This window comes from Lithobates pipiens, unplaced genomic scaffold (assembly GCF_037356315.1).
Source record: "Lithobates pipiens isolate NorthernLeopardFrog02 unplaced genomic scaffold, aLitPip1_a1.2 Scaffold_16, whole genome shotgun sequence".
Classification (NCBI taxonomy): domain Eukaryota; kingdom Metazoa; phylum Chordata; class Amphibia; order Anura; family Ranidae; genus Lithobates; species Lithobates pipiens.
In genome coordinates this window covers 450058380-450070607 of record NW_027507748.1, presented here as the reverse complement: position 1 = coordinate 450070607, position 12228 = coordinate 450058380, and the positions used below count along the sequence as shown (strand labels likewise).

At 41.7% G+C, this 12228-nt stretch overlaps 1 protein-coding gene across 2 annotated transcripts in view; it reads left to right on the top strand.

Annotated features, from left to right (window-relative positions):
- The window catches only part of OCA2 (OCA2 melanosomal transmembrane protein), a 561190-nt gene that overhangs the window by 252223 nt on the left and 296739 nt on the right, over window positions 1-12228 (top strand). For both annotated transcript variants that reach the window (XM_077482777.1, XM_077482778.1), the window contains 2 exons: window positions 5443-5613; window positions 10624-10681. In XM_077482777.1, coding sequence (XP_077338903.1) covers window positions 5443-5613; window positions 10624-10681 — 229 coding nt within the window. The remainder of the gene's footprint in view (window positions 1-5442; window positions 5614-10623; window positions 10682-12228) is intronic.

The following is a 12228-nucleotide window of genomic DNA, read 5'->3' as shown; positions in this document are numbered from 1 at the left end:
AGAGGAGAAATAATTCTCTTCCAATTGGAAGGAACTAACCGCTATCCTCAGAGCTCTAATGGTGTTTCAGGACAAGGTACAAGGTCACCATCTACAAGTCCGCTCAGATAATATGATGGCAGTAGCCTATATAAACAAGCAGGGAGGCACCAGAACTCCTTGGCTAATGTTGGTGGCCAAGCACATATTTCAGTGGGCAGAATCCAATCTAGAATCCATCTCCGCAATACACCTGAAAGGGGAGCAAAACAGCACTGCAGACTTCTTGAGTCGACAGCTATTTTCAAATCGAGAGTGGTCTCTGCGCCCGGAAGTTTTCAACCACAAAGCAGTTCACTGGGGAAACCAGAAGTGGATCTATTTGCAAACAAAGAGAATGCAAAAGTTCCCAGTTTCTGCTCGCTATGCCCTGGATATCAACCTTTGGCTGTAGACGCCTTATAGGCCCCCCTGGACCTTCAACTTAGACTATGCATTTCCACCGCTTCACCTCATCCCGAGAGTTCTAGCAAAGTTTCTAGCGGAATAAACATGTTTAATCCTAGTGGTTCCATTTTGGCCCAACAGGCCATGGTTCACAACTTTAGTCAAGTTGACAGACCAGCCTCCTCTGAGGCTTCCCTGCAGACAAGATCTCCTGTCACAGGGACCTCTCCTACATCCGCAAGTAGCCATGCTGAAGCTTTCAGCGTGGTTACTGAGGAATAAATTCTGAGGAGTAGAGGCCTAACAGAGTTGTTCAGGCCTTACTACAGAGCCAAAAACCAGTCACCTGAGCTATTTATAAAAACGTCTAGAGGAAGTTTAACAGCTGATTAGATGGCCGAGGTGAGGTAAACAAGGATACAACAAACATCCTACAGTTTCTTCAAGAGGAGATGGATAAGAGATTAACTCCTAGTACTATTAAGGTTCATATAGCTGCCTTAAGTGTGTACCTAGAGAAACGATTACAGGAAGATCCCCTCATCTCTAGGTTCTGTAAGGTAATTACTAGACACAAATGGTCAGATAACATAAATCCAACCTGGGGACCTTTTTGCGGACACCATTTAAACATATCTCAGAGGCCTCTCAAATACTGATCACATTTAAGACAGTGCTCCTTGTGGCAATCACTTCAGCTGGTAGGGTTAATCCAAGCTCTTTCCATTAGAGAGCCATTCCTTCAGATTATTGAGGACATAGTCATCCCAAGGACAGACCCTGGGTTCTTGTCAAAGGTGGCATCTAGGTTTCATAGGTCGCAAGATATTGTCCTCCTTTCTTTCTGTCAGAATGCCTCAAATGAAAAAGAGAAAACATTTCATTTAGTAGATGTGAGGCTGTGTATACCAGAGTCCCTAAAGGTAACCAAACCATTTAGAGTTAGATTCACTTTTTGTCCTCTTTTTCTGGACAACCTAAGGGACAAAAAGCTTCTAAGGTCACCATAGCTAGGCTGATCAGGCTTGCTATTGCAGAAGGGTATAAAACAATAAATGGAGATCCTCCTGGGGGTGTTAAAGCATACTCCGCAAGGGCACTCTCGGCATCCTGGGCAGAAAGAGCTGGTGCCACCTTGGAGCAAATATGTAAATCAGTCGCATGGTGAAGCTTCTCCACCTTTATAAGGCATTATAGACTAGCCTTAACGTCCAGTCAGGATAAGGCTTTTGGGAGGAAAGTCCTCCAAGCCGTTTACCCCCCCCCCCCCCCCAATCTGGTGAGTACTTGAGGATCCTCTCAAGGGCTGTCCTGGAAGATGATTGGGGAAAACCGGAGTTAGATTTACCGGTAACTCCTTTTCCAGTGGTCTTCCAGGACAGCACGATCCCACCCTTGAATTACATTGATGTATTAATGTTATAACCTGCTATGGTTATATTTTTCAGTTCCATCCTTTGGTTCTTGGTAAATTACTGGCCAGGGACCTGAGGGACTGCCTTTTTGAACACTGCCACTCAAGGGCTGTCCTGGTAGACCACTGGTAAGTCTAAGTAATTTTTATTTTTTTTTACCACCTTTGACTGAGCCAAATACTTCTCCATTTATGTCTCACATGTTCTCCCTCCCAGCCACTGCAGCTCACAATGGGACAGTTTCAGTAATGGAAGCTGTGCTATCAATCCAAAAGGCAGTGTGATGTATGCACTTTCAGCCTTGCCCTGTGCAGAGATCTTCCAGCTAGCTGGACAGCAATCTAAGCATTGGTAGTCTGAAAAATGATCACTGGACCAGGTCAACTGAGCAGTTGGTCCTTTACACACATAGTTTAGAGCATTAGCTGCGGTGATCATGCCCTTTTTGAAGCATGTCTATCACACTGCCATATTCAGACAGAAATTGAACAGACTTTACACTGGGGTAGCTTCTTCACAAAGGCAGTTCCTTAATTTCTACTTGGAGCACTCAGATTCAGCTTAACAATTTTACATGTTGGTTTAATGAAAAAAAAATTGTGCCAAAAATATGGCAGTAGGATGCTACATCCTAAAACTGGATATAACCTGTTCCCAAGGGTGAATGTATACTTTAATTCAATACCCCTGTCTTGGGTGTCTTTCTAGCCTTTTGGATTGTATTATCTTTTACATTAAGGAAGGGAACTTCATTACAGTAGGGGTTATGGAAATTAATGAAACAAATTTGTGGAGTTCAGCTGTAGGTCAGTATAGTAGAATATCCTCAGCCTTAAAGATATGTATTCCTAAGCTGCATATCAGACTATTTATTGCACAGTCGCATCCAAGTTCCTTTTGAAGACCCCAAGCTAATTCAGGTTTAAGAAATTCTGCACTCCTATGACGTGGACTGTTTTCTGTCACATGTGCTATCCTTCTACACTGCTTAGCACAGATAAGAAATTTTAACCTGATGGCTTAAAGCAGAGTTCCACCCAATATACAACTAGGTCTTAAAGACCACCCCACCCCCTTGTTTTTCTGTGTGTGTATATGTATGTATGTATGTGTGTGTGTAAAATATATATATATATATATATATATATATATATATATATATATATATGTGTATGTATGTATGTATGTATATATATATATATATGTATATGTATGTTTTTTTTCTTGCCTTTTGAAGTACAACGTGGCAATGTACTTAATTTCTGCCTGGACCCCCCCCCCCCCCCGCTGCCTTCTGGGAACCTGTGTGCGTGTTCCAGAAGACAGGGCCATTCAGAAAGAACTGCGCCATTTGGGCATGCGCAGTAGGAAACCGGCTGTGAAGCCTGAAGGCTCCATTGCCGTTTTCCCTTACTTGCAATGGCGGCACCTGCACCCAAGCTTTTGGATAAAAATGTTTTGGAGCCTGGAACCAAGCTTTAATTTTCGTGGAAAATTAGGGTGCCATAGTACATTACCACCTCCACACTCTCCACCACACAGTTGGAGGTTTGCCAGATGGATAAGCACTGTAGTCACTCTTGAACAGCAGCATTGTCAACTTGTGCAAAGCAGTAGTGTTAGATGAACTTAGTGTTTGTAAAATCTTTTTTTTTTTTCCCTCTTAAAATAACAAACATGTTATGTTATACTTGCCTTCTCTGTGCAGTGGTTTTAAACAGAGCAGCCCAGATTCTCCTCTTCTAGGGTCCCTCTTTGGCTCTACTGGCCCCTCCCTCCTGTCGAGTGCCCCCACAGCAATCAACTTGCTATGGGGGCACCTGAGCCGAATTGCAGTTTCGCGTGTCCACTCAGACACAGAGCCCCGATTCAGCCATTCACCCCTCTCTCCTGATTGTCTAACTGACTTTGACACCAGTGGGAGCCAATAACAACGCCGCTGTGTCTCAGCCAATCAGGAGGAGAGTCTTGGACGGCCAAGGACATCGCTAGAGAGAGATGAGGCTCAGGGAAGTATTAGGGGGGTCCTGGGAGGCTGCTGCACACAGGTTTTTTTATTTATATCTTATTGCATACAATGCATTAAGATAAACCTTTTAACTTTACAATAAATGACTAACAAATTATAGCTCAATTCCAGCTAACACTTTTTAGGTTATTTCAACAATTGTTTTTATTTTTTCCCTGTGGTATAAAGGTTTTAACTATATGAATAACTGCCACCTTTCCTGTACAGCTTGGTCTGGTAAAGGAAGCTGAAAAATAAGTCACAGACTAGAATGATCTACAATTATTATCTATGTTAAAGGGGGATTAGGATAATCGAAGACTGCTGTGTTAATGCTACCCCTCTCCACCAATCTCTGTGTTGCTTTCTGATCACCCAACAAATGCAATTAAAAATATCAACTTACTATGCCATCCACAACTCTGCTCTCAGCTACATCACCAACCTCAACTCAAAATTTCACTCAAACCATCTTTGCTCCTCCTAAGACCACCTCATCGCCTCCTGTCATGCTTGTATCCAGGACTTCTTCAGAGCCTCTCCCATCATTATGGAATTCCCTTCCCCAACCTGTACAGCTTTCTAGTACCCAAGGCCATCTTGCCTCTATTTAACAACTGAGCTTTATTTTCTCATTCTCACATACAGTAGTTTCTCCCTTTTGGCACTTTTGCCCTTCCATTTAGATTGTAAGGGCACACGAGTAGTGCCCTGCTAACCTCCTTGCCGTGAATTGTATTGCAACAGTACTGTTTCTCTTTATTTTGTAAGGCATTGTGCAAACTGTTAGCATTATACAAATCCTACATAAAATATACAATAACTGACAGACTGCTGATAGTTCCACTTCAAATATTAACATGTAGGTCCTTTTTAAGGAAAGTTCATTTTCTTATTGGCTATCTTTTGAACACCTTTGCCGTTCAAATGTTTTATACAAAGATCTACAATGGGTGTTTTTAATTGCATAGTTAGCCGTTTTGATGGAAATCCACTTCATTTGCAGCATATTGATTTTAGCAAGTCAGAAGCGTGCAATTTAAGCTGACCATGTAGTTTAGTAACAAGCCTGTTTGCCCTTGCTGGTGGATCTGACTGATTTCTCTTGTATTAAAACAAAAATAAAATAACATTTACTAATTTAGTGGGGACTAAAGTGAATGTAAGTGAGAGTGTACTGTAGTTAATAAAACAATCCTGACAACTGATATAAGTCTTGGGTATCATAGTTCTACACTTTGCATCCATAATATGTGTGAGGGAGCTCCAATATATGGTTTTAATAGGCTTTACAAAAATGTTTGTATGAATATGGTAACTTTGTATTTGGAACTCCAACCCCCCCCCCCCCCCCAATACACTTTTATTCTTTATCAATCAGTTATAATTCTGCAGATTTATGTGTAATCTGTACTTGTCACTCATTTTAGGGAAAAGTTTTTTGACTCATGCTCTTCTTTATTTGTCTATATTTTTACAATTTGTAGAAATACAATGTATTAGGAGTGTTTTGTGTAGAAATACAATGTATTAGGAGTGTTTTGATTGAACGCTGCAGTAGGCTTTCTAAAGATGCTATATAACTCTGTACAGGCCAGAATTTGTCTGCGGAGAATCTTGGGAGAATAGCTCTTCGGAATTTGAACAGAGATGCCGACTTGGTAGTGAAGTTGGAAGCCTTTCTCGATCTGCGTCATCAGAAAAATATGAAAAATATGAACTCCTGGACAATCTTCAAGAGAAATTCAGCTCTTCTAAACTAAGGTAGAATCTCTCATATTTTGAAAGTGTGTAAAGTTGTTATTTTTCTGTTTCATGAAAGTTACATTTGTGTAAAAGCACAGTGAAAATTTTTGAGGCTTTTGAAGTGGTTTTTTTTTTTTTTGTCTGTACCCTTGAGGCTAAAGGCACAGAATTTATCTGGCACACTTTTTTTTATTTTTATTTTTTCTGTACTGACTGTGATGTGCTTGTTTTTTGCATACACCAAAATTTACTTTGAACTGAAGTATAGCTCCCCTGGAGGTTCTAGTCAATAAAATAAGCCCTATCCTCTTTCAACATAGTGTCTGCCTTTCTTCCCCATCATCCAAACAGATTAGGACCTACACAGAAAAGTAACAGCTGGAGAATGAGTTTAAATTGTGTTACCGAAGATGCAGTTGATTGCGGTACTTTAAGTTAAAAAGCATAGAATTTTCCAAAGCATAGCAGTGTTAGCCTCTCCATAGTCTTAAGACAGGTATAATTTAAAAATAAAAAGGGCAATTGAGGCCAATATGACAGGCATCGGGGCACTGATTGTTTCGACTATCCTGAGCCTTTTAAGCACATCCACTGTATGTGTGCAACGAATGACTGAAGAGAATACAATAGTGTGCACTGTTTTATTAGACCTTTTCAAAGTTAATATGTACAGTGATTAGGAAAGGATACAATATCCAACAAAAAGTCAAGGAGCTGTTGTCCATGATAGGTTACTACAGCATTTACAGTAAGTGTATAGATCATGATATAGTGACTCAAGATTATACCACTGATTACGTTTTTTTTTTTTTTTCTGTCCTGGCATTGTTGTATGTGACACAAATACACATTGTTAAAGTATTCACAAGTACAGTATGCCCTTTTTTTTAAAGTCAAACTTAAATAGCTTGTGAAAAAAAATCCTAAATAGTTGGTCCTAGTTGATTACAACTGTGCAGGGTTTCTTATGAAAGGTTAATTTTTGCCCTATTTAGTTTTACTCATTGTCTGAGCTTGACAATTCCGGTTGAGTGGCAGGGGTCATATGACACTTGAAGTTTGGTAGTTGCCTTGTCCACTGCCTGAGCTCACACAGTCTTCAACCTACTTGAAAATCAAATTCTTACTTCACTCTGTTATGCGTTGTCTGAAGTTGTGGAGCACTAGGTTACAGTAATTGAATTGTACAAACAAATGGCAAGGACCCTAATCTATATCTAGCCTTTTGTATCAAAGAGCACATGGAAGGGCCACACATGTCAAAAATAAACATTAATTCCCATCTGTACTACGCTTTACTAATCTCAAAAACACCAGTAACAAATGGCCACTGCCCCCACCTAAAACTGGCCTTCACTGCAAGGAGCACATGGAAGGGCAACTCAAACAAAAGACAGAGAAAATTCCCAGCTCAACATGCCAACCAGTCTGCTACCAACCTAATTATCCGGTCTAACAGTTTGCATTAAAAACGGGTTTAGTTAGCACACATTTTACAAACACATGCGTAAGCTGCAGAGTGGCTCCAAGGTACTCCAATATTTCTGCAGTCCTAACTCTTGTAAATTTGAATCTCCACAGTGGAAGCAAATGCATTCTAATGGATTGCTCTGGTTTTGCTAATATCAAAAACACATTAATCCATTATGTGAAAAAACACCACATTAAATAACAAAAAACTGTTTTATAACACGCTCAAGCATCAAAAGACCATAGTAATTAAATAAAAACCATAGTCCAAAAATAAAGTCCATATAAATGTTGCAAAAGTGGTGTATAGCTTTGAGTTTAAGTGATTCCTTACTGGTTCCATCAAACAGTGCTCAAAGAAATTCAGTGACTTTAGGAAGTGGCAGGAGACTACAAGGAGCGGAGAGAATAGTATTTAAGTCAGAGTGCCACCTGATCAAGCGTGTGACCCTGTGGCGTAACACACAGGGGAGGGGCTTGATGTCACAATGTGCTTCAGACGAGTTAGTGTTGTAACTTGGGATGAGCCCATGGTTCTCTCCCCCTCCCTCTCCCCCCTCCCTCTCCCTCTCCCCTCTCTCTCTCCCCCTCTCCCTCTCCCCCTCTCCCCCTCTCTCTCTCCCCCTCTCCCCCTCTCTCTCTCCCCCTCTCCCCCTCTCTCTCTCCCCCTCTCCCCCTCTCTCTCTCCCCCTCTCTCTCCCCCCTCTCTCTCCCCCCTCTCTCTCTCCCCCTCTCTCTCTCCCTCTCTCTCTCTCTCTCCCCCTCTCTCTCTCTCTCCCCCTCTCTCTCTCTCTCCCCCTCTCTCTCTCTCTCCCCCTCTCTCTCTCTCTCCCCCTCTCTCTCTCTCTCCCCCTCTCTCTCTCTCTCCCCCTCTCTCTCTCTCTCCCCCTCTCTCTCTCCCCCTCTCTCTCTCCCCCTCTCTCTCTCCCCCTCTCCCCCTCTCTCTCTCCCCCTCTCTCTCCCCCTCTCTCTCTCCCCCTCTCTCTCCCCCTCTCTCTCTCCCCCTCTCCCCCTCTCTCTCTCCCCCTCTCCCCCTCTCTCTCTCCCCCTCTCCCCCTCTCTCTCCCCTCCTCTCTCCCCCTCTCTCTCCCCCTCTCCCCTCCTCTCTCTCCCTCCCCTCCCCCTCTCCCCCTCTCCCTCCCCTCCCCTCTGTGTATATATATATTTAATATACTGTTATTATTTATGGTGTATACTCTATATTCAGGCAGTGTGTGTGTATATATACTTCGATGTACAGTGCATTCTGTGGTGTATATAGTACAATTCAGGCTGTGTGTGGGAATATGTATCTATATCTCACACTCTGCATTCAGTGATGCAAAAAAGGGTCACTGCCCCATCTATAACTGGCCATCGCAGTAAGCACCATTAGAGGGAGACATAAGGTAAAAGCAAGGCCAAGAATAAATCCAAAAGAAAAAAGTCAAGCTTACCGACCAGCTTACAGACAACCAAATAAACCTGTCAGTGTGCGTTAAAAGCAGGGGTTTAGTCTGCACGCATTTGCAAATGCATGCATAAGCTACAGATCCTCCCCACGGCATTCCTGGTTGCGAGCGTGCCAGTTGGGGTGGCTGAACGGGGAGATGCGGAAGTAAACCGCATAACCCCATTCTGCCTAGCAACAGGTTAGCAACAGGTTAGTAGTGGCTGCCTATGTATTTCTCTCACAACAGATGAAAAATGAATGTTTTAATGTATTTTATAGGCAGGTAAAGATTTATACAATGGCTAGTTTTTAAGTATACTTCTTGTGGGAATGCAGTCAATCTATAATGCTGTCTGGCTTCTACATTTTAATTGTATATTGTTTAAAGCAAGGGTAAATAATAAAGTTAGGGAAGTATCCGTATGCATTATGACATTTAGGCATAATACAGCTGGGGAAGTGTCAGGGAAGGACTGAAAACCTTTTACCTGGGGGTCAAACAAAACCAGTTAGAACTTTTTATAGTAAGAACACATTTTACAATGCAGCTTTATAATGCCCAGCATGTGTCACTATCTGCAGGTCCTACTTTGACCAATGTCTGGTAAAGTATCTCCATTCAAGACCTCCCATCCCTATAAATATTAGACTAGCCCAGATGTCATACCCAGATGTCATACCCAGTCGTTCTCTTACTGGACTGCTGTACTAATTGTCCCATGCCTAGCTGTATGCAGGAGGAGTGCTAAGCACTATATATTTCTTCTTTCTTGTTGCTTTTTTTTCTGTTTATATTTATTAACCACTTTCAGACCGGACCAATTTGCTGGTCAAAGACCAGACCACTTTTTGCGATTCGGCACTGCGTTGCTTTAACTGACAATTGTGCGGTCGTGCGACGTGGCTCCCAAACAAAATTGACGTCCTTTTTTTCCCACAAATATAGCTTTCTTTTGGTGGTATTTGATCACCCCTGCGGTTTTTATTTTTTGCGCTATAAACAAAAATAGAGCGACAATTTTGAAAAAAACGCATTATTTTTTACTTTTTGTTATAATAAATATCCCCCAAAAATATATAAAAAAACATTTTTTTCCCTCAGTTTAGGCCGATACGTATTGTTCTACATATTTTTGGTAAAAAAATCGCAATAAGCGATTATTGATTGGTTTGCGCAAAAGTTATAGCGTTTACAAAATAGGGATAGTTTTATAGCATTTTTATTAATAATTTTTTATTATTTTTTTTTACTAGTAATGGCAGCGATCAGTGATTTTTATTGTGACTGCGACATTGTGGGGGACCCATCGGACATTTTTGACATATTTGTGGGACCATTGTCATTTATACAGTAATCACTGCTATATAAATGCAGTGATTCCTGTGTAAATGACACTGGCAGTGAAGGGGTTAACCAGTGGGTGGCAGTGTAGGGGTTAGGTGTTCCTAGGCGTGTGTTACTGTGGGGGGGTTGGGCTTTCATTTAGTGAACACTGATTTCTGCTCCAATCACATGGAGCAGAGATCAGCGTCACTAGTTGCTAGGCAGAATGGAGAAATGCTGTTTACAACGGCATTTCTTCATTTGGCCACTCCGTGAGACGATCGCGGGTATGCCCGCGGCGATCGAGTCCGCGGGTCCCGCGACCGGACTCACGGGGGGTCCGGCGGCGCGCTCCCGATGGCAGGGCGGCAAATTTAAAGGGACGTACATGTACGCCCATTTGCCTGCCGGTGCCATTCTGTCGACGTACATCGTCGTGCGCTGGTCGGCAAGTGGTTAAGCCAAAGCACTTATTTAATTGTATAAAGATTCTAATCAATGAAAATGAGAAAATATTTTGTATAGCTAGAAGATAAAATATCGAACTATTTAACCAGCATGTTTAATGGTTTGCAATGGTTTTTATAAGCTGTATGTAGGAGAGGAGCATCAACACATTCAAAGTGATTAAAGGATTCTTAAAGTAATGTCTATTGTGAAGATGAAAACGCAGTTAATGAGAAATTGAGCAGGTGATTGCCTGATATAAATGCAGAAGGTGTCCCAGAATGAAATTACCACTCATCAGTGGATTATTTTCTAGCCTTGATTATTTTTATCCCTGTTGAATTCTCTTCCCAAGGTGTTTCTTAAAAAACTTGAAGATTACCGGACTCTTCATCATTGTAGTTGCCTGCTCGGTGAGTATCTCATTTGCAAACATTACCTATGGCCTGAAGCACCTTTCTTCTGTTTGAAACTGTAGCCTTGAAATCACAGCTGACATTTCATTTGCCTTGCTCTCTTGGTATGACTCCGGATTAGTATTTTGTTCTTAAGGTTTCCACGGATGGCTGTGAAAACCATCATTTAACATCTGCTATGGTTTACAATTTAAATATAGAAAATTTTATGGATTACATTTTTGTTTGTGATTCAATAGGAGTATATAGCATGCAGTAACACACCAAGACATTGTAGAAGTTTAAAAATTATAATAAAACAGTTCCATTTTATAAATGTTGGCCCTGGTACCACATTAGCAGTCATTATACAGAAAAGTTTGGTGATGAATGTCCAAAAGAAAGTGCCAAAATGGTATGAAAACCAAAAATATTAGATTACCAATCATTTACATGTGGTGGCTGCATCTCTTTTCTTTTTCCCCTCCTCTGTTTTCACCTGGTGATCTGGCTAGTAACGCACCCTCTGCATTAGACCCCTTTCACACGGGGGGGTTTTCAGGCATTTTTGTTCTAAAAATAGCGCTTGTAAAGCACCTCTCAAGCCGCTCCAGGGTAAAAGCCTGTTGGGCGGTGCACTCGCAGGATAGGAAAAGTCCTGCAAGCAAAATCTTAGTGGCGGTGTAGTAGCAGTGTATATAACGCTCCTAAACCAACCCTAACATGAAATCAATAGGCAGCACTTTTAACCCTTTATTTGGCCACTAGTGTGGGTTAAAAGTGCCCTGTTAGCAGCTAAGTGCCTTTTTTACAGCGGTAAAGCGCTGCTAAAACTAGCAGTGCTTGACCACCAACCACTCCCCACCCCAGTGTGAAAGTAGCCTTAGTGAGACACAACTCTGGGGAAATGAGCACAGGAGTCACATCACTAGCAGCATTGCCAGTCTGGAGGGGGGGGGGGGGGTAGTGTTAAATAAGCAGATTAACCACTTGCTTACTGGACACTTAAACACCCTTCTGTCCAGACCAATTTTCAGCTTTCAGCACTGTCGCACTTTGAATGACAATTGCACAGTCGTACAACACTGTACCCGAATTACATTTTTATTAAAAAAAAATCCCACAAATGGAGCTTTCTTTTGGTGGTATTTGATCAGCTCTGCGGTTTTATTTTTTGTTAAAAAAAAATTGAAAGACCAATTTAAAAAAAAAAAAAAAATTTTTATATATTTTTAAAAAATGTTTGTAAACAGGTAATTTTTCTCCTTCATTGATGTACGCTGATGAGGCGGCAGTGATGGGTACTGATTGCTTACACTGATGGGCAGCACTTCTAGGTGGCACTGCTGATTGGCACCACTGGTGGGCATTGATAGGTGGCATTCATGGACATTAATAAGTGGCACTGGTGGGCACAATGACAGCTGGCGCTGGCAGGGGGTACTAAATGGCACAGAGGAGGCAGATGTGCCTCCTTCCTCTTCGGGACCGATGTTTATTTAACATAAGCCAGTGATCGGCTTTTTTTTCTACTCGCGCTGTCGATTGTTTACATCATGTGATCA